The 26579-nt window shown below is 46.5% G+C and overlaps 1 protein-coding gene across 4 annotated transcripts; it reads right to left on the bottom strand.

The window, feature by feature from the left end:
* Positions 1 to 4413: 4413 nt before the first annotated feature.
* Positions 4414 to 25097, bottom strand: LOC114879327 (homeobox protein Hmx). 4 transcript variants are annotated; one of them, XM_046287089.1, is made up of 5 exons: positions 24620 to 25097; positions 21378 to 21829; positions 17433 to 18774; positions 8294 to 8640; positions 4414 to 6372 (listed from the first exon to the last, which is right to left on the bottom strand). In XM_046287089.1, exons 3-5 carry the CDS (start codon positions 18023 to 18025, stop codon positions 5546 to 5548), a joined length of 1767 nt encoding a protein of 588 aa, XP_046143045.1. In that variant the 5' UTR covers positions 18026 to 18774; positions 21378 to 21829; positions 24620 to 25097; the 3' UTR covers positions 4414 to 5545. The 4 variants fall into 4 exon arrangements, 3 of the variants coding, with proteins under 3 accessions (XP_046143045.1, XP_029049988.1, XP_046143046.1); XM_029194155.2 differs by lacking the exons at positions 21378 to 21829; positions 24620 to 25097 and having other exon boundaries at positions 4414 to 5047; positions 5127 to 5184; positions 5618 to 6372; positions 17433 to 19819; XR_003789894.2 differs by lacking the exons at positions 21378 to 21829; positions 24620 to 25097 and having other exon boundaries at positions 4414 to 5047; positions 5127 to 6372; positions 17433 to 19819.
* Positions 25098 to 26579: the final 1482 nt, after the last annotated feature.

The raw sequence follows: 26579 nt of genomic DNA, 5'->3' as shown, positions 1-26579 counted from the left end.
GCTGTAAAAAGCAATTCGATCTGGCAGCGCGGTATAAGCCTCCCTTTTTCCTCTCCTCTATTTATTTCCAGCCTCGCGTAACGCGTCAATCTTCCTGCGGGATTCGACTTTCGGCCCGGGTCCGTCAGCAAATGCAAATCGAACGATTTTCAGGCTCGTTTTTCGATACAGAAATATCACCCGCCGATCTCTTCTCGAATCGAATAATTAGAACGCGCGAAAGAGATCAATTAGATTAATCAACATTTGTATAGTCATTTCCCTTTACACGATATGGTCTCGATCAAACTCTTATCGTAACATCTCCCTTCTAATTATTCCTCTTCCACGGTGTTCGTGCCTTCCATAAAAAAGAAGAGAGGAAATTCTTTGTTTAACGAGCTTCTGATCGAGAAAGCGTCGTTCAGGGTGTGGCCGCGTAGAGCTGTCCAACGCGATAGATTTTCCAAAAAATTATTCCATTAGAGTAATTGTCCAGCTCCTGTGGAGGCACATAATAACGGTCACGGAAGGATCGCGTCCGCGATAATGGCCGCCATAAATTGGCCGTCATCTGCGTAGTCTGGCCTCTTTCTTTTTTACCGCGCAGCTGTCGCGAAAAGTCGTTCGCGCTTTATCAGTCTGGTAATTAACTCGATTACCTGGACGATGAAGCTTGAAACGAACGAAAGCAGCCTCTGCGGCCGGGTCAATTAAGCCGTCCTATCGATTGTGTTCCATCGCGAATCACGTGAATTAGCCGCAACTCGCGTGAACGCGTTTGCGACTGCTTCAACAGACGTTCTGGGTCACGCGATTTCCCTTGGATCAAGGATCTCTTTTAATTTACTAACAACTCGATCCCTTTTCGTGCCACCGCGAGCGTCCAACCATTAGGAATTACTGATTTTTTGTTTGTTTATTGAACCACCACGTTTTACGTGGACCATGATAAAGACAACCCGCTCTTCGGGGGGTCCTAGACCCCCGTCGACATGGAAGAGCACGTCTATTCTCCGGAGGAATAGCTTTGCCTTGTGTTTTGATGGCGAGCTTGAATCGATCATGGGATTCGTTTGGAGACAATAACGATGGCAGACTGGCTCTTTCAAAGCAACCCCCTTACGTTAAGCAAAGGTTGTTCCATTCAGAATGATCGCCGCGTCAATTTTACAAATTTTAGTTAGAATGAAACGAGTAATAAAAATTATTTTCAAACGCTCTCGAGACTTATATCGGTTCATTTTCAATGACCCACTTTTACCTTCTATGTAATGCGCGCTAAGGGTATCATATCGTATGCTTTTTCCACAATTAACCCCCCGATGTACCATTGTAATTTCCAATCTTTATACGAAATTTCTGCTTTAGTTTATATAAATATATACGTCCCAGAGTAATGGAACAAATATACCATTTATTTATACGAAGTTGCGTATGAAAATTAAATTTACATTATTCACACATTGTTATCAAAATATTGTCTCAATGTCCGAAATTATAATTGTTTTTCAGTAATAAATGGAATTCATTAAAAAGTGTGGAAATTTAATTTCCTTTTACATTACCTATCCTCTAAAATGTTCTGACGAAATTTGGAAAAAAAAAAACTTAAACCGGGGCAGGAGTAATGAGACCAATCATCGAAGGGTGGACGAAGAATAGATTCTTCGCAAAGATTCGTGAGTTCACCGGTGTAACACGATCGTCACTTACGAGAGCTCGAAGGACACGGGCTTCGAGACCGTTGTCATCCCCTCACGTGTTAAATTACCTCGGGTACGGGGTGCTGATCGAAGAAGAGGGACAGACCGGGAGGAGGTGGAGTGCAATTCGACTCTAGATTCCAGCCGACAATGAGCCGATGAATTTTCGACAAACAGGATCCTAATACAATTTTTCGAATACGAGAAATCTCTATTTAGAAGGTGTGCCAGAGGCTAATTGAGGGGTAAGGGAGAATTTTCCAAAGGTGTGAAAATGCATTCGTCGCGATCGAAAATTGATTTACGACTTTTTTCCTACATCGAGTATGAAAATAAAAAGGGTAAAAGATTCTTTGACATTTGACGACGCGATGCGCGATAGCATTTTGTTTCCTCCCCTTCATGCAGAACAGAACACGAAATGGAAAGAAGTAGATTTTCCCTTTTATTTATTCTTTCTTTCTAGAAAAGCGATATCGACGAACAGCTGAATTTTCCGATCGGCTTGTTAGCGATAGGGAAACGTTGAATAAAAAAGGAACGAAATTGAAATCGATCGATCAACGCTCCTCTCGCGGGCAACAACGTTTCATCGCAATTACCGAGTTAATGAGTCGCTTTAAATATTCAATGCCATCGCTTATTAACGCCAATATAAATCGTGTTTAATCAGTTGAACCGCGTTTAATCCACCCGTGGCGTTCTCCTTCATGCGTTGCTAATTTCTTCGACGTCGTTGAGCAATCTGTCCTCGTTGTCTCCTCTATCGTTTCCCGAGGCAGACATTTCCTTTTTTCCCCCCGATACATAAACATTTATATTTCCCCTTGCAAACCGACTTTCAGCGTGATACGAGATTGCAATCCGTGTCACTTGTCTCGGAATTGGCCGAACAACCAACTCAGAATCCGTGCAATTCGCGTCGAGTTTCATGGTTCTAGACAAGAGGGGATGGAACTGAAACTCAAAGGAGACCGCAAACAAACCCGGAGATTTAACGGTACACAGAAACACTGGTTTCGACGCGATTCTGAGAAATAAATCCTTTTCAAGTAAGTTCAATGTTTCCCGACGCGTGAAAGTAGGTACGGTGAAATTACGACACGCGTTGCTCTGTTAATCGAATAAAATCAAATCGAATAGCATTCGACGCGCAACGTAACAGAGCAAGTCTCTTTCAATCGATCCGACAACAAAGTTCCGGTGAAAAGGCAAAACGTCGAACGTCGGAGGGTTAGATAAGAAAAGAGCAAGCGGGAATAAACGTGGAAGCGCGATACCTCTAAAGGACACTTGCCAGCAGTGTCTGTTATCAAACGAGACCGCAGGCAAGGATGCAGATTCTAGACAGTAGCCTCGATACGATCGAGTCCCTACGGTCGACGAAAGGGCACCGAGTGTGTCCCCCGCGAGGGGGTTGGTCGGGCAGAGAAAAAAAAGAAGGAGAGAGATAAAAAAAAGAAAGAAAAGAAGGAAGACAGTAAAGGAAGCAAAGAGGGCCGAGAAGAAAGGACAGAGTGCAAGCGGAATACAACTAAAATGAGAAAGCCAAGGGTGTAGAGATAAAGAGGGAGGTACGAGGAGGTGGAGGGAGGGAGGATGGAATCGTTCCACGGGTGAAAGGCGCTCGTGGAAAGATCAGAGGCGAAAAAGAGGCGAAGGTGCGATGGCGCGCGACGGGGTGTGAGAACGATGATTGAAGTGCACGTACTTACGTGAGCGTACTTACTCGGATGCGGCGTGTATGCAGATGCAGAAACGTGGCGGTACGGTTGGCATTGTCGTCTGTGCTCCCTCGTGGTCGGGCACCACCAATGGCGCCTCCACGTTTCTCCTCGGATAGGCGACGATGAATCGGCTGAACGTTTCACCACCTGACGACACGCGTGACACGCACTCCGAGCTAAAAAGTGTGTCGCGTGTTCGTGGAATCGTTCGATGCTCGAGGTAAAAAACGCACCCCGTTCGTTTCAACGAGTTCAATTGAATGCTTGCTCCTCTATCAGCTTCGTAAGAAATAAATGGCTCGTTTTAACAAACGTATACAGGTACAGAAATTTTTCAATTTTCAATTGTTACATATTTCTAAGTAGAACGAACCTGTATATAGTCAGACTATGAATAGCCATATATTTCCTATCGACAAGGGGATGAAATTTTGTTCGCGTTCGTTACCGAATTTCTATACTCTGAATAGTTTTATAAATAATCAATTTTTCCTATCAATTTTCGAATTTTCATGAAAAGTTTGAACGCGGGAATGTAGCGCGAGCTCGACGCGGTGGCGACAATCGATGAGCGTCTATCGACCACTTTCCACTCCGTGACGACTTAATTACATCGCCGTTCTACCGGGAAATCAGCGATTAACTTTGTCGGGAAACGAGACGCTCGGCGATGCTTGTAACGTCGAGCTTGCTCGTCTACTAAGCCATGAATGTTGACAGTACGCTGTCTTAACCGAGAACGTTTGATTCTAAACCTCGTGAAAATGGCAAGATCGATTTCTACTGCTATCGTTAACTTTCTTAATTATCGAATTTTCGGCGGAGTTTTATTATCTGAAAAAGAACCCGACGAGAGACGTTTGAGAATAAAAAGGATGTTGAACGACGTGGACTGTGTGTATGGTTCAACGATCATTATTTAGCGATTACGAAACGATCGGCTGTACAATGATATCGAGAGATCTTGGATCACAATTGTCCGTAGAAAACACGTGGCTCGATGGACGTGTTCATCTTCTTTTCATTTCGTTTTCTTGTTTTTTTCTTTTTTAATTGACGTCCTATAAGATTAGGTAGTGATATACAATGGAAAGTAGAGCCGGTATTTCGTAACTATACCGTTCGTTTAATAAAATTAATCGTTTAGATGCTTATCACAACAGGTAGAATTAACGTCGTAGGAACCCTGCCTGTGTCTTACACGATTTACCTAACAATTAGTTACAATCTCTTAGTGGATCGCGAATTACATTTTACAGGTTGACACACTGTTCGTTTCGCGTTTGCAACGTTCCCGATTAGAGAGAAACTAAATAAAACATAGAATTTCGCTTTCGATCGTGAAAACAAGGATTCGTGTGCGATTTTCGAACGTAATGACGAAACAGTGAAAAAGAGGATATAGATTGAGAGAAAGAGAGAGATGTAGGATAGAGGGACATAAGTGTGCTTGTCCCACGTTTTTCGACAAAATATCTTAATAATCGTTCCACGAGCAGTTTCATATCGACAACTGACAGACTAGATACATACTTATATTACAGTGTTCGACTTGCCGGAAGTCGCCAGTCTCGTTGAACCGCGGCGGAAGCGGAAACTTCCCGTCGGTCAACGATCTCGTCCCTTCTCGCGATTCTAGGAAATTGAAAGACATAAAGTGAAGAATTAATTTGTCCGGTGAAGTGTGAAAGAGATAATTTTACGAAATATTTACAGGTGAAAAATCCTGGATCCTTGTTGTTCCTTTAAGGGATGAAACTACCCTGGAGGCACTGCAAACGTTAAGTAGCTTAAAAAGTGATTTCCTTGAGAGATATCAAAGATGTCTCTACACAACGTATCTATAAAACGAAATATAAATACTTCTCAAGAAAACTACCCCGGAAGTTACCTATCATTTCGAGGCATAGAAAAATAAACTGGAAATCACTGGACATCATCGAGCATACTGTGCGAAACTAAAAATCATCAAAATTGATCTGACCAAATGAAAGTGGGATCAGTTGAAAATCGTGAGTAGAGAGGTATTCCCGTTCATCCGGACAAAGCGATCGAGGCGATTCGCGAGAGGGACATCGCGGCGTAGGCGGTGGTTGGTTGGAGCGGACCGACGGTCTCGTGAGCCGGACGGTGTTATTGCGAGGAGGATTGGGGTGGTTGGCCGTTAGGGGGCGGTGGCGGGGGTGGCGGTGGCTGTGGGTGTACCTGGTGGGGTAGGAGTGTGTGCGCCTGCACGTGAGCCGGATGATGATGGTGGTGCTGATGGTGATGGGAGTAGAAGATCGGTTGTGCAGTGGTAGGGGGGCAGGAGGTGCCGACGCCGACGCCGACACCGACGCCAACTCCGACGCCGACCGAGTGGGAGAGCGCCGACGTGGCTACCGACGCTGGCGCAGCAGCGGTCGGCGGCGTAGCCACTGACACCGAGACGCTACCGGACGTTCCGCTTCCAGCTGACGCTTCGTGATACAATATCGGCACTCTGACCAGTCTTTGAGCGGCGTGCGCCATGTTTGCCGCTTCCAGTTCCGCGGCCAATTGCCTTTTCCATTTGTTACGACGATTTTGAAACCAGATTTTCACTTGGGTCTCGGTCAGCCGTAAGGAGGCAGCCAGACCGGCGCGTTCCGACGACGATAGGTAACGTTTCATGTCGAACGTGCTCTCCAATTGGAACACTTGCGAACGCGAGAACACCGTCCGCGTCTTCTTCTTCCGTTTCATGCTGCTCGAGTCACGACCGTCAACACCGACCTGCACGCTGTTCTGTCCACCCCCGCCACCACCACCACCCGAGTTCCCCGTACCGCCATGGAGGCCGGTCGAGTTGGTCGATTCTCCTTCGCCATCACCGTCGGGACAGTCGTCTTGATCCCCTAGGTCGTCGTGGCCCTCGTCGCCCGTCGATGGACTCCGTGTCCGGTGCAGACGATCCTCCCCGTTATCCTCGTCCAGTTCATCTGCACAGAATTTCAAATTTTCTGGTTAAATTAAAGGAAATAACGTGAACATTACCTACTTTTATTATGGAGCGTCGAAGTTGCGATTCAATAATAATCTGTTGCTTTTTGATAAGGCCAGGGCTCATCGATACCGATTAACGCTTCGATTTGCGGATAGGCGAGCGGGTACATGCGCACGCTAATGGAAACGTACGCTTCGAATCCCAGCGTTGATCGGTACTTCATTGTCATTGTGGCAAATGCAGGAAGCTAAATGGATACTATCCGGGGCGGACGCATTGTAAATCTCGATGCGCTTTAAGAGGCTTTTCTATGTATTAGCTTGAGAAAAACTGATCTTTAATTTTTTTTTTAAACTGGGTACTCTAAAAAGATTCTATGAAAATTAAAAAATTAAAAAAATTAAGAAGCAATACACAGAAAATTTTCTGTTCCTTTCAGCTACTTAATGCAAAAAGAATTTCTATCGACACCTAACAGTAAGGGATGAAAAATCTTTCGATTGATTGAATTTAATCGGACGATAAATAGCGCGAGGCAAGTGACGAATCCATGATTTCGCAAATCGCGCTATTTACTCGTGTCTCTTGAATGTTGCAGAACGGTTGGCACGATCGTTGAACGAGTTAATTAACCGGGTCCTTTAAAGTGTTCCTCGTGCGGCCGCCGATGGAATCGACGAGGAGATCCCTTTTCCAGCATTGTCGGTCGAATAAATTCTCTCTCGGCATTGATTCGATAAATCACCGGCTATTCATCTCGACCGGCGCTTCATTTAATATTTAGTCGATTTATAGTCCACTAATTAATATTCTATTTATCCATTTTGATATAATTGCCTCAGATATCGGGTGAACAGCGTGTTTTATCATCCGGTGAAATATTTGAGTTTCTGGGTTGGTTCTTCGCACCTTTCGCGCAAAAACCGACTCGCTAATCCGTTCTGAATTCCACTGTCTCGCGTATTTCCCGCGGTTCCATGGAAAATTCTTCCACTTCCGTCGCATCGCTAATTCCTCTCCGAAACACCTGTTATCTTCGTTTTCGATCATTCGAAAAGCAATGAATATTTGGAAGTGTTAAGTACCAAGTAACTTATCAGTTGGTGTAGTAAGTCAGGTAGCAAGGCTGTCAATTATTTTAGCGAAGTGGCAAGAGTAAAACGATCGGCGGGTAAGGCGATCGACGTTGGTTTGTCGTGGTGGAAGCCCTGGAAGCCGTACACTCGTCGGCCGGCCACGCTCGCGTTTATACACTTACGTAGAACGCGTACAAACTCTCGCCTTACCCTCTTCTCCCCTCTCGAAGGGCTAGCTCTATTCGCAGCCGATTTGTTGATAAAACATTTTCGTTAAAAAGAAAAATCAACTCGTTCTGATATTTCCAAATTTCATCTTACAGTTGATAATATTTCCTTTCAGTTGTATAGAGGAGGAATAATTGGAAGAAATTGCGGTAATCGGTCGATCACGTTAATCCTCGACGGTTTCGAATGGATATTCATCGTTCCCATCATCGAATATGGTATTTACAAATGGAGCATTCAAGCGGTCGAATAATTTTCGATCCATCCGGATGTTTGCAGACCTCTATTATGCTTGACTATCCTAAATTTATGATCCAACAACTGGATGCATGATTTTACGCATAATCATACTCCCACAATATGCGGAATGTTTACGTGTACTCCCGGCACGAGCCAGAACCAGCCAGGCAAATCATCCTTAACAGAGGTATTGGCATGGGATTTTCAAGGGGAAAGATTATCGTTTCGCTGTTATAACGCGAAATGAAAATTATTTATGGAAAAGAGAACGATAAATTATGAAATTCAGAGAACGATAAATTTTGTCAATACAGGCAGATTTTGATCGTTTCGTTATTTTTCGAGGTTTGAATTCGTAAAATGTCGACTTACCCCTTTGGGGGAAGGAAGCGGAAGCAGGACTGACTCGGCTTAGAGTGCCCACGACGTCTCCCGACGACGGATGCTCGAGCGTCTGCAAGCTGTGCGTCGGCCTCCATGGAAACGGCCAGCCGCCGCCGCCGGGTAGGACGCCGCGGATGCCGTCGGCGTCGACGATGTCCGATTGGCCGGATACCTGTACGGCGTTGCTCAACGCCGACGACGCGGCAGCTAATCGCGAATGATGTTGATGCTGTTGTTGCTGATGGATATGCTGAAGCGTCGATGGAAAGAAAACACCACCGACCCCGATACCAACTGGATAACGGCCCGCTATCAACGACGACATCAGGCCCAACCTGAAAAATCATACGAAATAATTGTTAGAAAAAGAATCGCGTCGGTGAAAGGGTTGAACCTCGAAGGCACGCGCATCCTGTTTCAAAGGTGGTTGAAAAAGAGGGTAAAGGAGAGTCGTTTGTGATATCAGGAAAGTGGCCTTGAGCGGGCAATTAGTTTTAGACAGACTGTAGGAAAGTTGGTGGAAGGGCTGGATTGAAGTAAGTACCTACAACGTGACAAGTTAGGAAAGATCCCTAGGGGAGTGGTCTAAAGCGTGACGGGATCAATGGCGGGGGATGGGATAGGTAAGTTTTGAAATGTAATGAAGCGTAACACGCTCTCGCAAAGGAATCGTAAAGGAAATGATCTTCGTCAACTCCGTATACTCCATGGATGATTGAATAATGAATTTTTAGAATTCGGAATCTCCCTTCTTACCAAATTGTTCAAACCGCGTTTTACCATTTTCCCATCGGAACAGAGAGAAAGAATTCGATTAACCGTGAAGTCGAGAAGCAAGTTGAACATTTCGAGCGCGCCGTCGTAAAAGCGAAACCGTTAGCGAAAATGTTTGCCGGGCAAGCCGTTTAAAGCCGCGTTCTAAATAAAACAGCGCTAAAAAAAAACGAGAGAGAGAGAAAGAGAAACGGCAGGATTAAAACACAGCGGCGGAGCGTTCTGAATGCGAGCGTTCCGAGTGTTTACAGCTGGAACATGGCCGTGTCCGAGGCGTCGAGCTCGATTCACCCGGCTCTGTCTTCTCTTGCGAAAACCGGCAAACCGTTTTCCAAACCCATTTATCCGTAGAAACCCGCTCCGTTCCATTCTCCGCGTAGCCTAGACGAAAAGTGAGAGAAAGATTATTTCGTGGATCATTTCGCGAGAATCGCGTACACTTTATTCACTCTGTTCCGGAAGCCATTAACATCACCCCAGGATACTTGGTCCTTCGGTTAAAAAGGAATTTCGAGAGTTATGCCTATTAAGAGCGACGCTTGCGTCTGCAACAATGGCACACAGGTTTAGCATCGTTATTAAGAGAGAAAATCCGCTTACCACAGCAGTTTCCAACGATTCTACCTGCGTGGATTGAATCCGAACGCGCTACCTGCGAAGGACACGTGTTTTCGTGAATGAAATTGTGGACCAAGTGATTATTCGGAAGTGGAGTAGAAATTGAAGAGAAACTGTTATAACGCGTTTGAATTTCCACAGAAATTTATGCCACCCCTATTGTTAGGAATTTCTTTAATTATCTAATTTAGAAATAAGACAAAAAGTAAGAAACGCTCTCGTTTGGTAATAGACGGTTGAAAATGTATTTTCCATTCCAGTAAGCATTCTGGTAAATAGGACTCTTTGTGACGCGTTTCTAGAGGTGGTCTTAATTGTAGATTAAGGTAAATGGAGCTCACGGTGATACCTAAACCTGGGGACCAAGGGACAAATCCTTAGATCCGGATATTTGTAAATGGAACCTCTCGACGTTTTGTAAGTGGAAGCCCCGGCAAAGGATATTCGATGGTTAGAGTTGTTGCTTGTAGATACGGGAACGATTAGAGGTTTTGGTTTTCAATACGAGCGCAATCGGAGCCCTTCGAACTCTTTCATTTCCAATTTCCTCCCTTAAGAAAAATCGATCGTTCGATGGAATTATTTCATTCGTTCCAAACGTGAAACTAGCCATTTTATATTAAGAACATCGACGAGCCAATTACGCAGTGATTTTCATATGTACCATAAGTGCCATTTCGCGATACTTTCATGTCATGAAATCACGCAGAAGTGTTTACGTTTCCAAACAGTCGAATACATTTTCAGCTACGTACAGCCGGGAACAGAATCGCCGGTGACACGTATCAGCCCCCAGGGTTCCGACATCTCGTACCCTCGACCAGAGCCCTCAATTATGTCGACCATTTTACCAGGTCCCTCGTAACAGCCGGCCAACGAGGACGAGGACGATCGTTACTCGTGATCAGGGCGCTAAGTGCAGCTGCGACCGCTTGACGTCGCGACGGAACGCAACTTAACGCGCGAGCACCGATTTGCGGCGACGATTTAGTAGGAGAGAAATGTAGGTAGGTAGGTAGCTGGGTTCCAGGCGTGCAATACCTAGAGCTACCGAGCAGAAGCTGAGGCTTCCGAAGCCATACAGCTTCCCCCGTGTTCCTGGCTCGGTTCCCTTCGATACTCCGGCTACGACCAGACTCGACCTGATCGTAGCTTTTCCCTCTTGTTGTTCGTGCTCGCACACGATCGCCAGCGATTCCTCCTGGCGAAAGCATCGACCGGTTCATGTCGCGACAAGTAACTCGCGGCAACTTCTTCGTAATCGTCGAGCTGACAGAAGAGGATTTTCGCGGGTCATTGAAGATTTTTGTGAAAATTATTCAACCTAGGCGTTATTTAAATAAACATGCTTGAGAAAATAATTTGAGGAAACTTTTTTTTTTCAATCACTTCATCCCGTTTGATCGGAAAAGGAGAAAAGGAAACGCGCAACGTTGAGAGAGTGTCTTGGTCGCAGGATAAGAAAGAGGAGTAGCGCCCAGAGGCATCGGCCATACAGATGCCCGGGGAAAGATAAAAGAAATCTGACAACCGACTGTTTGTAAGCATTCAGGGGCGGAGGGGGCAGAGCTGCTTTTCTAAGGAGCCAGGTATAAACACCAAACACTCGGGACTCCGTTCGAAGGAGCGTGCTCCACCTTTTTCTGCCTAATTCTAGCGCGGCTTACGTCTTCTTAGGTAGCCAACGGAATGAATGGCCGTGAGCAAGAGGCTTTCTTCTCTCCTTTCTGACGCCGCGACTCTCCCGTTCCGGCTTCTTCGTCGCTCGATCGATTCCTCGAGGGTCCTCGACTTCCTCCAGTCCAAGGATCTCCTAACGATACATCTTTCTCTCCGTACTCCGCCACCCTCTTTCTACTTTTCTCCACCGTTGCTTTTCTTCTCGGTTGTTGGTCGCTGATATTATTGGCTTGATCGAGTGTCCGTGAGAGGAAACTGGTTGATTACCAAGAGGAGTCACCCTTGTACAAAGAACGATTCAGAGAGCGCCGTATTCGCATTTCCAGCGGAGAAAAGAAAAGAACGTTTAGAATTTGAAGTTGCAGGACCATTTTTTCATCCATATATAATTTCCATAGGAGACCATCAGTCCTGTTATTAAAAACCTTTGAATTAATTGAAAATACTAATTAAAATATCAAATCAACGAAGACTTGTGTATCGATTTAACATCCCGACGACGGTCAAGCAGAAATTGAATTCTTACAAATGGCGCATCAGGACGAGTTTAGGGATCCTCGGGTAATTTGTCCGTTAAACTTCTCCCTCTCCACCCCGTGCATCACGTTCAATAGGCATATTATCCCTTTTTTTCCTGTATTGATTATTATTCCACCTTTTCGCATGCTTGCTAGGCCCCGGCCGCTCGCGAGCGGTGAGTAAGTGCCATTCTCGTGTATAAACTCTTTATGCGGTGGTTAACGATCGCTCGTAACACGATACGTTTTGTCGTGTACCGTTACAACCGGGTAGGGGGTAGTTTCGGAGCGTAGACAAGAAGGAGAAGTCGATTACGCACGATGGCGACCCGTAACGCGGGCAATCGTTGCACGCACTGGTTTCTCCTTCTTTTCTCGAACCTTTGCCGATTTCCTTGGCGCTGCAAGGGTTTCGATCGTCGAACGTGTGGTAATTAGGGGGTTCCCGATGATTGACTCCCTTTCGCCAGATATTATACTTTCACGGCCAGAAGTTAAATTAAAATCGGGCCTCTCTCCGTGGTCCGCCGGTCCGAGGGTTAAAAGATTCGTGAAAATCGTACGCAAATCGTATGATTTCTCGTGAAAGGGGTACGCCGAAAATGTATCGATAAAAGCCTTTTTCGAGAAGATTGATTTCGAAAGTGCGCCGGTATACACGCACTTGACTAAAGCGCGATTTAAACGATCGGTCTACGGTTGTTTATCATGTTTACATTCGATGTATAGAAATCACTATTCACTTTCCCATCATGGTAGATAAATCCTCTCCGATCTCGTTAACTTTACCCCCATTTCTATCCTTTCCATTTTATATTTTGTTCAATTTAAATACGAGTCAGGAACGCGCGTCGAATTTCGATGGGAAAATTTTTGTTTCGATTATACAAATTTTTCTATCTTCTCTTGGGGTTCCGTTAAACGGTACCAAGCGCAATTTTTTCAAACAGAGCGGAAGAAATCTTGACAACGTCTCGACGCGACGTAATTAATTCCACGATGGGGGGTGGGGGCTTCGAGGAGGGGTTAATCCGCGAGTGTATCCTGGTCTGGGTTCTAAAGCCTGCAAGCGTCGCGCTAAAGCAATTAAGTTGTTTCCTTGAAATCCAGTGAAATGAAGTTGTCTCCTGTGTAAGCAGCAGCATAAATCCTCCACTTGGCCTGTAACAGGCATCGAGCGGAACGAAGCCACGCAGAGGATTTAGCCGAGTACTTTGAAAGCCAATAACTCATTGTTGGGTCATCGTAATGACACTTTATAAGTCAGTACGTAACCGTGAACGTTGGTGTTAGTCGAATCGATAAAAACAGAGGCTGTTCGCGCGTCAATAACGCGAAATGCTGTACAGCTTTTTTAATAATGCTCAAACGTTGCAGCTCCACGGATCACTTTTCAAACAGAGATCTAAACTAAAGGATTAATTTTTTCGTTCGAAACACGATCACTTTATAAAACGATTAAAGGAACGTGCACACCCGAAGGGATTAAAAATTAACGATTTTGATTCCACGGGGGGTCGAAGATGAACGAAATTTTAAACAATTTTATAAACATAAATAATAATTGGCGATATGAAAAGAAAAACGGAGCAGGAAGTACGTTCAGGTATTTCAGAGTTATTTCAACGTGGCATCGTTGTTTCAGTCGGATTTTCGATTTCGGAGGCGTCATCAGCGTCAACGTGGAGAAAGAAAGAAGAGAGAAAGAGTGGAACGAATCGAAGGGGCAGACGAAACGAAGCACGAGGAAGATAGAAACTGTGTTTCGACGCGATTATTATTCGTGGTCTATTCCCAGCTACCGTTCATTCCACATTTGTTTCCGACGTTGAACATCCATATCGCCCTCGAACGGGCGATCATACACAATGGGCTTTATCGTACCTTCCTTTGAAACTTCGAGCGCGATCCCACGCTAATTAACGAATCATTCATCGGCGCTGTAATTAACGAGGCCGACTCTGTCGCGGATTATCCGAGGCCAGATCTTTTTGCCTATAGACGTCATGTGCCTGCAGGTTACGTTGACTGATAATTGTTGTTGCCCCGTTGCAAAAGGGGCCCGCCGCGCGACTTTTCCTCGTCCGCAATGCGACCGCGAGGAAAAATGAGCGAGCAACGTTGAAACAAGAAAATATATACACATTCTTACGCTTCTTCCTGTATCTCTCGTGTTTCAATGCCGCTAGTGAGATATATATTTATATTTTTTTTTATAATTTACCACCACCTCTCTTACTTCATCTTTTTTTTAAATGAAACGTCGTTACATTTGTTGCGCTCCGTTTTCCGGGATAAACACGCGGTAATTAGATTGGGACGCGTGGAAAATGTTGAAGATAAACGGGAGACGGCTTCCTCTGTTACCAGTCGCGGAGTTCTTGATTAATTTACAGAGCGGCTACATTTGTACCCAGGAATGTTAGTAATTTTAATACAGTTTTCCTAGCAAGGACTGGGTTTTTATCCGAAGGATCACTGGAATTATTCGAAATCCTTCGTCCTTTGCTTCTATTAATTATTCTAATATATTATAACATGTTAGGCAAGTAATTAAGATTAACAAGAGATCGAGCTTGAAACGTCCAATTTCATCAGCGAAACAATTTAGCGCGAAGGGAATGGTGGTTGAAGAGAAAGCTTAACACGCTTTCGGGCATACGCAAAAGTAAGTCGTGCCGAGCACGTTGAAGATGCGAGGTAAATTCACGGGGGCGTCTAATTCGGATAATATTCTACACGGGAATCCTTTCTCCTGAAATCTCTTCTCGCAGGAAATGCTATTACCGTATCAGTTCAGGAAGAGGGGGCGTACGTTAAGCGTCGAGACGGGCCGGGAAGATTTCGCGGTGCATGCTTTTCGTGTACTTTAGCCGAGACCTTGGCGGGGGCCAAGACTCCTGCTGGATGCCGTAGGCAGCTATTTTAATAATAAATCAAACCTAGAAGTTGCTTCCTCGCTTCCTCCCGTCGCGTCGAAGACAAGCAAAGGGGCTTGGGCTGCGCCGAAAATGGGCAGGCAGGATTGGTGCCCATTTCTCTCGGGAGCCTTAGTCTCCTTAACTTTGACTACGCTTGCTGCCTCATCCGCTGATGTATTATGCACACGTTGCCTAATTGATTCTTTCCTACTTTCGCCGCCTCCTGCCCTATCTGTTATTCGATACTCTCGCCTCCGCGGGCTCTATCGAACCTCATCTGCTCAATTTCTCAATTTCTGATCAGCGACAAAGGAACAGACAAAATTCTACCCCCCTGTACGAGTACCGATGAACTATCGAACGGTTTTAATTGCTTTACACGTAAATACAGGACGATTGATCTGATATTATTATCGTGGAATTGAAAAAAAACAAAAATTCTGATACAACCAAGTGATCCGAAATTCGAGCATGCCTGAATCGTTTAAAAAAGCTGCACGAGTGAATACAGAACAACCATCGGTATACAGGAATACTCGAAAAATCACGTTCGTCTCTTTTTCCTATTTAAACAAAATACAACGATGTTTTGACGCGGATCGAAAATACAATCACAGAGGAAAACAGACTGATCGTGGCCATGGTAAAACCCTCGAGTGCAGCCGAGCGAATCGCCATCGAAGCTCACCCTCACCCCCGCGGTGACAAGCGAAAACCCTGTCGAAATCTCTTTTCCCTCTTCTGTTCACGATGCGCATAAGTTCGAGTGGAACTTAATCAAATGGTAAACGGGTGGAAAACAAGCAATTGGAGGCATCGAACCGGTACGAACGAGCAAGTAAGTAAGACAGCCGGTTTATATAGGTGGGGAGCCGTCAATCGGAACGGGGGGTGTAAATCTGATAAAATCATCTCGAACCCTCCTCGCAGCCCCTTTATGGCGCTCGGGCTCGAGTTTCTCGCAGACACACACTGCCTAAAATTCTTTGCATAAACAATTCATTTCAGCTGACGTCTATTTTTAAATATTATCGTACAATAAATTGTTTAATCAAGGAGAAGTTTCTTAGCAGAAAAATGGGATAATCTTTCGAGTGCAATGTTTACGTTTCCTGATCCAAAAGTTAGCTAATTCTGTACAAACGACACAAAGAAAACAGTTTGTCCGAATTCATTAGACCGGTGGTGTATATCCGATATAGAGTCCGGACGGGTCTAAGTAACGTAAGTAATGTAAGAGGGTGGTTGTTGCTACGGTTGTTATTAAATGAGACAGCCTAATAGGCCCATTACGGACCCCTCGGTCCATTCCCACATAATATAATCCTCGCCCCCACGAGCTCTGCCCGTTCCCTGTTACTTTATCATCCCCCAAGCTCCTCTTACTCTCACCCTCCGCTAGTAGAACGCGGTGTATCTTGATCCGAGAGCACTCACGCCCACGAAAATTTCATCTGCGGTTCGCGGAGACCCGCCTTTCGCCCCGAATCCTACGTGTCGCCTAGACTAATTCTTAATTTTCGACGGCTCGACGCTTGACCGAGGATCATTGTTAAAGATGGAAGAGGTATTCGTCGACGATCATCGTCTTCGAGACGGTATGATATTTGCTAAGAAGACATTGATTTACGAGGCGTCTCCGGCTTATTGTTTGTTGACGTAGCTGGTGGTAATGTTTTTTGCGAGGGGGGCGAAACCGTGTTCCCTGTTCTCCCTTTCGACGGAGAAAAGAATTCTCGGTAGCGTCCGTATTGATGGCAGAGAGACATTTCGGTGGAAACGGGGGATCTTTGTCTCGGGGTGACGTTGTTTGTAAACGAAGACATTGAATTTGTTGACCCTCGAACGTCGGTAGGCGGGTCAATCGTGACCCAGACCTACGAAACACGTACAACGATGGATCGATTAAAATTAGCCGCTCTGATCTTCGAACGAAGGACTTTCATATATTGGACGAATGATATTAAAATTAAAAAAGAAAAAAAATTAACAATGTAATTGAATTTGAAATTAAAATTCGTTGTGTTGTATATCTTTATACACGTATGTCGTAAATGCATAAATATTCGTAATCTAGTTAGCAGGGACCGCGCGTTTGGTGGACATTGCGTCACAGATATAAAATTGATGATGCGCGTTAATTCCTTATTAGTAAACATCGATAGCTCGATTTATTAGCGTTGACGCGTTAATACGGCACCTGGATTAGTTGTACCTGGATAAATTATGTCAAATGAATTACTGGAATGATGGAAGTTACCGTTTTGCCAACCGTATTTAAAGCGTCAAAGTAGAAACAGCCCTACCTAAGACGTGACACAGTAAAAATTACAATAAAATTAAATTAAAACGTCAAGCTTAGCGCAGTCAATTTTCACTGTGTCAGTAGTGGCGTGTCTGACTACACACGACCCTTTTCACTGAGAGACGTGTTCAAGAATTTCGTGCTCCGTTTGTCAAAGAACACTAATAAATTATAACGAAATAAACAAAGTTACAAACAAACGATCTCAACTGTGTTTTGATTTCACTTTCCATTACCTTCGATTCATTTTGATAAATAGACGCGATTTCATAGCAAAGGGTTAAAAACAGCTGGATAGAAAGTAAACATACCTGGAGAGCATCGCCAAGTCAGCCGACGCTTGATGGCCCAGTAACGGATTCGCAGCAGCGTCGCTGGGCGGTGAGAAAGTGGACGCCGGGCTGGTAGCACTGGTAGCACAACCGATACCGATACTGGTCGAGTTGTTTCTCGTTTCTACGGTGTGTCCCACCGTCGATGTACCCCGTTGATTAGCGGAGAATCTGATGGACGCGGGCGAGGACAATCCTCTAGCAGGGCTGTCGCAAGAGGAACCGATCCTCTGCGAGGTTTGCGCGTTGCTCGTCGGCAAAGGCGAGACTCTGTCCGCGTCCGACGATTGCCTCTCGGCCGACACGGTCGACGTTGAATCGACGGGCGGCGACTCGGGCCTGCCAAGGATGCTGGAGATGCTGAAGGACGTGTACTGAGGATTACAAGCCGGCCTGAGCGCCGGCTTACCGACGTCGAAGCTGAACGAGTGATGATTGTTTAAACCGCAGCCGGATTTGCCGTTCTTCTCTTGCAACAACATGTCCGCCGGCGTCGAGCTGCTCCTCGAGCCTTCGAGCTCCAAATCCTCTTCGGACACCACGGACACCTCGATTTCCGTTTCACCCGACATCGTTGACGCGCGTCCACAGTGTCCCGAACACGTCGCGACGCTGCCGTCGATTTTTGTCCCGCCAGCAACGACGACGCACGAGTCAACCGAGTCACCTGTTTCACTCAGCACGATCGTTCCGCTTCGTGTCTCGCCGTCCCGTCAGAAACGCACCGGCTGTTCCATCGACGGACCGTCGTCGGCGGAGCAGAGTCTGTCCGACACGCGGATCGCTTCCAATGGTTCGCGTCTCATATCAGTCGCGTGGTGATATACGTGGGTATCGATGCTTCGATCAAATCGGTTAGATTAAACGAGGAGTTGATCGCGACGCTTCCGTCGGCAGGACGTGCCTCGTCGTGCTGGATCGGAGACGGATCGCTCGATCGCGCGACATTCGTAAGCGATACCCTGGACGAGAGGATGATAGGAGACAAGACACTTGGAGGGCCCACCCTTTCGAGTGCCACCCTCTACCACCCTCCCCTCTCGTCCTTCGACCACCACCCCTGACGTAGCGTGTGCGTGCCAGAACCTCCTCCTACCAGCCTGACACGTAGCCGTTCTCCTCCGCGTCCCTGCTACGACTCTCCTCTGTCCCCTCTTAGCCGCAGCTCGGCTATTCGCGAGACGTTGTCGCGCGTGTAAAACCGCGAAGAGTAACCACCGAGACACTTCCTCGAGTCACTTTCTCTTCCACTGATCGTTAATCACTCGACGACACGTTTTCCCGGCATCCTATCGCGATCGATCCGAAAACTTATCATCCTCTGTATGGAATAACGAGCCAACTGATCATCGCGGACTCGTTCGGAATCGTCAGCATCGCCGAAGGGTGTCGTTGCAGCTCGGTGGTTGATCGCGAACCAGAACGAACGTTTCGGTAACGTTTCACTGACGATGGAGTCGCGTTATTGGGACGATTCTCATCGAAACGATCGAGGGAAAGAATCGCGAACGCGTATCGTGGCGAATGATGGACTGCGGATGGGCACTGTTCTCGCACTAAGGGTAGGAAAACGCCGGAGAAACCACAGGTCACACGAACGAGGGCCTTACTCGAACATTCGCGCACGCAGCGGGAACGAGCGGAGCGACGTAGGGTAAAGTGGAGGAGACTGAGAGAGAGAGAGAGAGAGAGCAAGAGAAAAGGAGAGGGAGAGAAGCTTTGGTAGGGTGGAGAAAAAGAAAGAGAAAGAGAAGGTCGAGACGAAGGTGGTGAGAGAAAGACAGAGCGTGGAGTCACGCTTCGAGAGTCACGGGGTGGTTAGTTGCGCGTCGGATAGATAGACTAGCCGAAGGACAGACGAACGAGCCGAAGGGATGCGTTGGAACGAGAGGGATGAAACGGACGTTGGTAGAAGGGTGGTAAACGCGTGTGGAGGGGGGAGACAGAGGACGGCTAAGCTGAAAGTAACCAGACGGGGTGTCGTTGTTGGAGGGGTAGGAGGCGGAGCGGAGCAAATGGCTTTCCGAGGGGGATGGATCCCGCGATTCCTCATAGGGTGGTGGCTCGATCGATGACTCGTGGTACATACTATCCGGAACGGGGGTAGCCGTAGGTGCGGGCCAATCGCGTGAGCCGCTACGTCCTTAACTCGAAAGATACTCGCCCTCGACGATCCTGCGGATCGCGGAATGGGGGTGGCTGCGGTGGTTTTACCGAGGCTACCTAGCCAGCCCGGCTAGTGGGGATAACACACAACTCCGCCGGTGGTGCCTGTGCCTCGCCGTGTTACTTATCCATTATAACACTCCAAGATCTTGATTTAAGCCTGCAGCCAGCGGTGAGCTTTTAACCAATTAGCCTTTATAGCCTACCCCCCTCGATACCTCGTCTCCTTCTACCCCGGTACCCTCTCGTACAAACCCCTCTTCCCGCCCATTTTAGCTTGCCTCGTACACTACGTTTCTCTCTCTCTCTCTCTTCCTCTTCCTCTCTCACTCTCTCCTTCTAACTAGCTAGCACACCGTGCTAGTTGCCGTACACCTATATCTGTATTCCATACCAATGTCCTCGCCGCAGTCGCGCGATGTACCCACCTAATCTACTGCTTCTCTCCCTTCCACTCTCCCCCTAGTTACCTCTAGCTCCTTCTTTTTCCTTCCATCCGGCCCTCCTTTCTCCCTCTCTATAATCACATGCATTATGCGCGTCGGTGTATCAGAGCCGCGTATTCGCGCGTGCAAATACCCCGAGCACGTAGCCGTCTGGTCGAGGGGATGAGTTTCTCGTTCCCGAGTCGGGAACCCGCCCGAGTCCCGTCGCCAATCCGCGTTACGATTCTTCGCTCTGTCACGGTACGCTCGAGTTTAAACGAGGAATGCGCTTGGCGTCGCTGTTTACACGAATCGAACACATCCCTTAAATCGTGAATTAATCCGAGATCGATTCAACTTCGAGGTAGTTTCGATCCTTTTGTTCGGTAAATCTCGCCCTTTCAACGTAGTAGATCACCGAAATGTCGCGGCGCAGAGCGAGCTAACGAGACCGGAGGGCCCCTTTAACGACCCTTTCAGAGTCAAGTTGACAAAACGCGGGAGGTGCGTGGCATAATGGGCCGGTCTTCACCGGAGATCCACTCGGAAGGGCACAAAAGCGGCTCTCGAGCGTCCGCGTGAAAGCGGGCTTGGATCTCTTAAAAGTAGCGCGAAAGTAGGAAAATGATTACACGGCCAGCGGCGTAGGCAAGAAAAGCGAGCGGTAAAAAGGGTCAAACGCGTATGTACGTGCGCGACAAAGCGTCGTTGCTCACGCGTAAGAACAGTTCCTCTTGCTCGACGAGTAAGTAGAAAACTGAAAAGAGTTGATCAACCCCTTCGGAGGGAACATAGAAACGAGAAACTAGCGTTCGAGGTACCGTAACGAGGTTAATTACCATCCCGACGATAAACAGGGAAAATGCTGTTGGAAACGAGACGATTTCATTCGACGATTCCTTCGCGAGATCGCTTAAGAGATTTCGCGGGAGGGTGCACGATTGGGAAACGCGGGGAGCGCTGGTTTCACGTGGCTACGCGTAATAGCCGGGCCAAGCACGGTCGAGCGGACAGGACCGCCTTGTGTTGCCCGTATTTTACTTTGTGCCCGGTGCGTAAGAGGATTATATCCGCCGCGGGGAGGGAGAAGGGTGTCGAGGGTGAACGACGAAGACAGGCGGACGATCTGAGAAATCGACGGACAGAGATCGAACGTAGGGGGCTGGAAGATGTTGGAAGAGGATAAACGGAGGGGCGAACGGGAAGGTAAGTGGCGGGTATGCTTCACTTTTCACGGGGACGCCATTGTTCCCTATTATCCGGCGTGATTAGTCGATGATGCAGGTAAGCTACCGCGGGGGGTCTCCATTATATTGCCTGCACAAGTACTCACTCATCCGCGAACTTCGTGAATTTCGCCGGAGTATTGCGACCATCCTCTCGCAGCGTGTCCTGTCTCGATCCTAGCCCGATCCTGCTAGCTCCGTCTTCGTCGGAACAACGAGAGAGATCGGTATTCTTTCGCGATCATCCGGTTCCTTCTTGCCTCCTCGTTTCGAACGGCTGGCAACCGGAATCGGTTGCCGCGCCGACCTGCTGTGAAATTTATACTCTTACCCTGAGCCGCAACAATGATCGCAACCTCCGCCTAGTTTTTGCACGGCCGATTTGTATCATCGTCCTGGGGCCTGCTCTTTATCCCACGAACGCGAATCTGCTTTGTCGAGTAATTAGACCGTGCGCCGACTGTTTACGGACGCGGCCATCCACCTGGAGATGTCGATCGTGGAATCGATCCTCTCGGTGATTGAAACTCGTTTACCGTGTACTCCACGACTGATGGACCTATTTGGAAATAGAGATTGGAAGCATTAGATATCGAGGCTCGCTACGATGTCCCGTTTGATTAAGATTCTCGTAGCAATTTGAAATATCAAATTTTCCAAAGTATTCTGGTAAGTATTCCCGAACCCGATTCACCGTAATCGCGTGATCGAACAGTCATAACGCGACACCCCGTTGAACACGATACGCCAGACGAACAACGGTAAAGAGAGAGATCGATCAGCTGAACAACCATGACATAATACCTATTTAACGAGGGATACAGCTGATAGGTAGGAAAAAAAAGAGAGGGGAAGAGGAGGAAGAAGTAACAGCAGGAAGAAAATGAGAAAGAGAAAATCGGAGGAGTAGTTAGATAACAAGCGATTAACCGACGGTCATACAGCTTAAAAGGTGGAGGGAAGGGAAGGACATAATGGCGACGGAGGTAAACGAGGAGCTGGAAGGTCGTGGAACAAGACAACGAGAAGAAAAGCCTCGGGTGGGGCTGGTTCCCTGACGGCTTTAATACCTTACATTAAACCCGGCGAGTAAGCGACTAATTACTTGACGCCGTTCACAGTAAACGCGAATTAAAAGAACCCGTGGCTCATTTTCGTCGGGTCTTTGTCTTCGGATCCGGTGTACCTACCCTTCTCGTTCCCCGACACTTGCCACCGACTAATCTTCGATGGCGAAGACCGATCGAAACGGACGTCGAGATCCGCCGGAAGAAGAAACGCCTTCGTGTTTCGATTTTCTTTTCACGATCCCTATAACGCTTGCCTCTTCAATTATTAACCCATTCGTTTCGGCGCACTTGGGACAAGAAGCGCGCGTCGCGAAGGAAAAGGGTCAAGCAATAAATTCTTTCCTTCGAGATCGTCTCGAGAATAGTTTGAATGAATATTAACGCAAGGAAACTTGGAAAACTGTATAGATTATAGTTTCAGCCAGCGCTGGGAAATGGTCTTGCTCTTTAAACAATATTACCTGCTTTCTAAACTAACAATCTTGTAAACGTTTCCGCGTATATCAGAATCAACCCTTTTAAACATAAATTTCCGCATTCGGTAAATCTCGTCTATGTACATTACCTACGTGTGTACATTAAATTGCTCGTAAAGATAAACCCGGCGATTATAATCATCGATAAATAGCAGGCTTTAGATGGAATTCACGATGCAATTACAATCATCATATTATTCAATAATTAACCAGAACTTATCGACGATTAAAGGTTAACATATGATTCCATGAACGGTTCGACGAAGTAGGAAACAGGGGTCGGATAAGAGAGATAATTTTTAATTCGACACCGATGGGGGGAATTAGGGGTCGGGAGAGAAGAATAAATTAACATCAACGACGACGATACAATGCGAGAGGGGTGACGCGATGTTGCGGTCAATAATGGCGTTTTCACGTTTTGACTGGCGACGCGGGGTGGATGCGATCTAAATTTCGGGGATGCGCGCCGGGGGTGGTGTTAATGGACGAGGGCGAGTGTATCCCCTAAGGACAATCGTGCCGGTCAAATTAGGTAACTTTCGTAAATAGCCTTGGTATGGTTTTCTGTCGGTGCTTGCGGCCCACCGAGGGTTAAGGGTTGCTCGAGCGTGCGTTTATTTTTTTTCCTCTCTCCTCGAAACCCGTCTCCGAGGAGTTCGGATAATTGGAATAATTGCGGTGCTTTGTAGACGCGAGAAAAGCTAAGATTTCCAGAGAAACGACCTATTATTTCAGAGATTAAAGTATCATTTGTGGATAAGCATACCTGGAAGCGTGTTTCTTTATTCTTTTTTTCTTACAAGAATTGGAAATCTAAAATCTGACAGAAGCTAAAATTTATATGTAATCGAAATTTCGCCTCGGTTAACGATGATAGGATTTATCCGACTGAACGCAATGAACGTTATTAAAATATAGTTAAATAAAATTCAGCCGCAGAACGATGAAACGGTCCGTCACGAAAATTATAAAATAAATGAGCGATCAGATAGAAAAAAGGTATCATTATTTCGTCGGCAAACAATGCGAATGAACTGGTACGTTCGTGGTGCATTATGATTATTTTAATAAAGGTTCGGTCGTCGCGTGTTCGATGCAGAGAAAAAAAAAGAGAGAGAGAGAGAAAAGGAGGAAAATTTAACGAGAAACACAGAGCAGCACATTTATGACGGTACAATTAAGTAAACAATACCGTGCGCGAGATAGGCCGTGGCTCGTTACGATGTATATATAATATTTAATACAAAAGAAACAAAAATTGCAGGACATTTTATGAGCCGGGGATATGATATCGCGTAAAAACGAGTCGATCCATCAAAATGTTCGATATTCGATTCATTTGAAACGCACCGACCACATTCTGCTCGTTCCTTATCCAAACCTATAAACGGATAGCAATTATTCCCGATCTCCCGGCGGATATATATATATATTCTCGTCGTTAATTAAAAAAGTTTCTCCATGAGGAAAAAATTCCGTTCGTGCATCGCGGATAAAATAAAAAATGAAAGATAACCCGGGGGTAGCGTAGCGTTGATTTTTCGAGAAACTCAATCTTCGATATTCGTTTCGTCGAATGAGAAAATGTTACACCGTATCAATAATGAAACCCGTGTTACAAATCAATAAAAAGAACAAAAGGTAGATTCCTCTGAATATTTTGAATCATTTTATTTCTAGACAAAATTTCATTACTTCCCTAGATAGAGAAATAACGCGAGAAGCGAGCCGAGGAAGGGAAAAATTTCTAAGTCCCTATTCAGCCAGTTCTGGACGTAAGAGCACAAAGGACCAAATTACCCCAAAAATCGTCCCCCGACGAATTAACCACAACCAGAACCACGCTGTGAAGTTCCTGCACACCCTCCAGTCAGTTGGTCGCTATTGTCTTTTTCCGCATACATTTTCCAGGTGCATTTCCGACGGTTCTTGAGCCGGACCTGAGGAAGCCGGAAAAATTCGTCGGACAGAGCGTTTGGTTAGCAGAGCCCACGGAAAGTCGTACTTTCGACCCCCTCGACTTGAGGCTTAAGCGCTCACCCCCGTTCACCATTTACATTGTAACATCGCGATTACATGTTGCGTTTATTAAAAAAAAGAATTCGTATGATAGATAAATAATTCAATTTTTAAAAATAAGACTTATTCAATGAAGCAGATGATAGGGTGCAAAGATGAGAAAAATCTCAAGAGCTCCTTACGGGATATTAAAATTAATTTCTCTCTTAATTGGGGATAATTTTCTTTCATCCATTTAACGGCAACTCTGGTGAGCATTGTTTCGATTTCGGACAACGTTCCCCAAGCGTGTTCGTCTACAGTGGATCAGGTAGGCGCGATTCGAGAACGCGATGGCGTCCATTTCGCATTAATCCACGAACTGTGAGAGAAACTTTTTGAACGGTACGCGTGTGTGAGCGCGCTAGTAAAAGCGCGGTCCTCGGTGGATTTGGACCGTTTCTGGCAAACCGAGCGAGCAAGAAACAGGAACGGAAGGCTGCTGGATATAGCAGAGGGGTTGGGACGACTTCTTTGCCGGCTTGAAATGGAGTCTTGCGCTCGCGATGATTACGCGCGCGAAAGAAAGAAAGAGGGGTAACAAAGAGGGCTGTAGGAAAGAAAGAAGATGAGACGGGAAGAGAGGAGGCTAGCGTTGAAAAACAAGTGAAAGAAAGACGGCGGTACAGCTATCTGGTACGTACAGCACTGCAGGTCTCCGTGATATTGCCGCCCGGCTAAATGAAACCGCACGTGAAAAAAGCGCCGGGAGAAAGGTGCAAGAGCGCTCCGTCGACGCTCCAGCGAATCGTCGTCCCGACGCCTACTCGGTTCGATTTTCCTACCCGCTTCCCACCCTCCTCTAACTCGTCCCTGCCTCGATTCGGAAAAATTCCAACCTTCCAACCGCGCTGGGACGCGTCGAGGACGTTAAATCGAGCACGACTTTCCGTCGAGATCGACGACTAGATTATCGATTATCGATCGTTCGACTAGATTAACCAACGTTTCCACGATCACCGACGCAGCGGAACGTTTTGTCTGCTCGGCGAGAGGGTGGGCGCACGGTTGGTTACGAACACACCGGCTCGATTTTCATCTCGACGAGTTCGTCCAATGATTCTACATAATTAGAGGAGAAATTAATGCACGCGAATTTCTTCACTGTAGACAAGTTTTCTCTTATCGTCGAGTGTTTCTTTGAATAAAAACCCTTCCGGGCTGGAGATCGGAGAGCCCTTGATCGTATCTACAAAAGGGGTGGTTTACGGTTGCATTATTTGCGGCACGCTTCAATTCACGCGAATGTTGTCCGCCGTGTTTGTTGCGAAACAGAAGATCGACTTTTATTCTTGACTGCCGATGATAATCTGGAAGATTGAAAGGACGTCGGATTAGATTCAGGTGTCGCAGGTATTTATCGACGAATTACCCGAGCGGTTTTTAAGGGATGAAAAACGAAAACAAAGAAACATCGAAGGTAAAGCATCGTTTTCCATGGCAACGTTAAACGAGATTGGCGATCAAATTTTCTTCTTTTCCCCGGGACAGAGGAGAGTGGCGTTGGGTTGCCGCGCGAGATAAAGACATTCGTGGAAAACTCTGGTTGGCAAACAGACCGCTCCATTCTCTGGCCGTCCGAGCGCGGTTGACCGTTGCCAAAGGACCGTTTCATTGCGGAAACGAAAATGCGAATCGTTGAACGCGCGTTCGCAAAAACGGCGCGCACACGCGCGTGCACACGGTGGACGAGGAAGAGGAA

The sequence above is a fragment of the Osmia bicornis genome, chromosome 9 (genome assembly GCF_907164935.1).
Source record: "Osmia bicornis bicornis chromosome 9, iOsmBic2.1, whole genome shotgun sequence".
NCBI classification, from domain to species: Eukaryota; Metazoa; Arthropoda; class Insecta; order Hymenoptera; family Megachilidae; genus Osmia; species Osmia bicornis.
The sequence above is the reverse complement of the archived record's forward strand: the minus strand, read 5'-3'. Positions and strand labels throughout refer to the sequence as shown.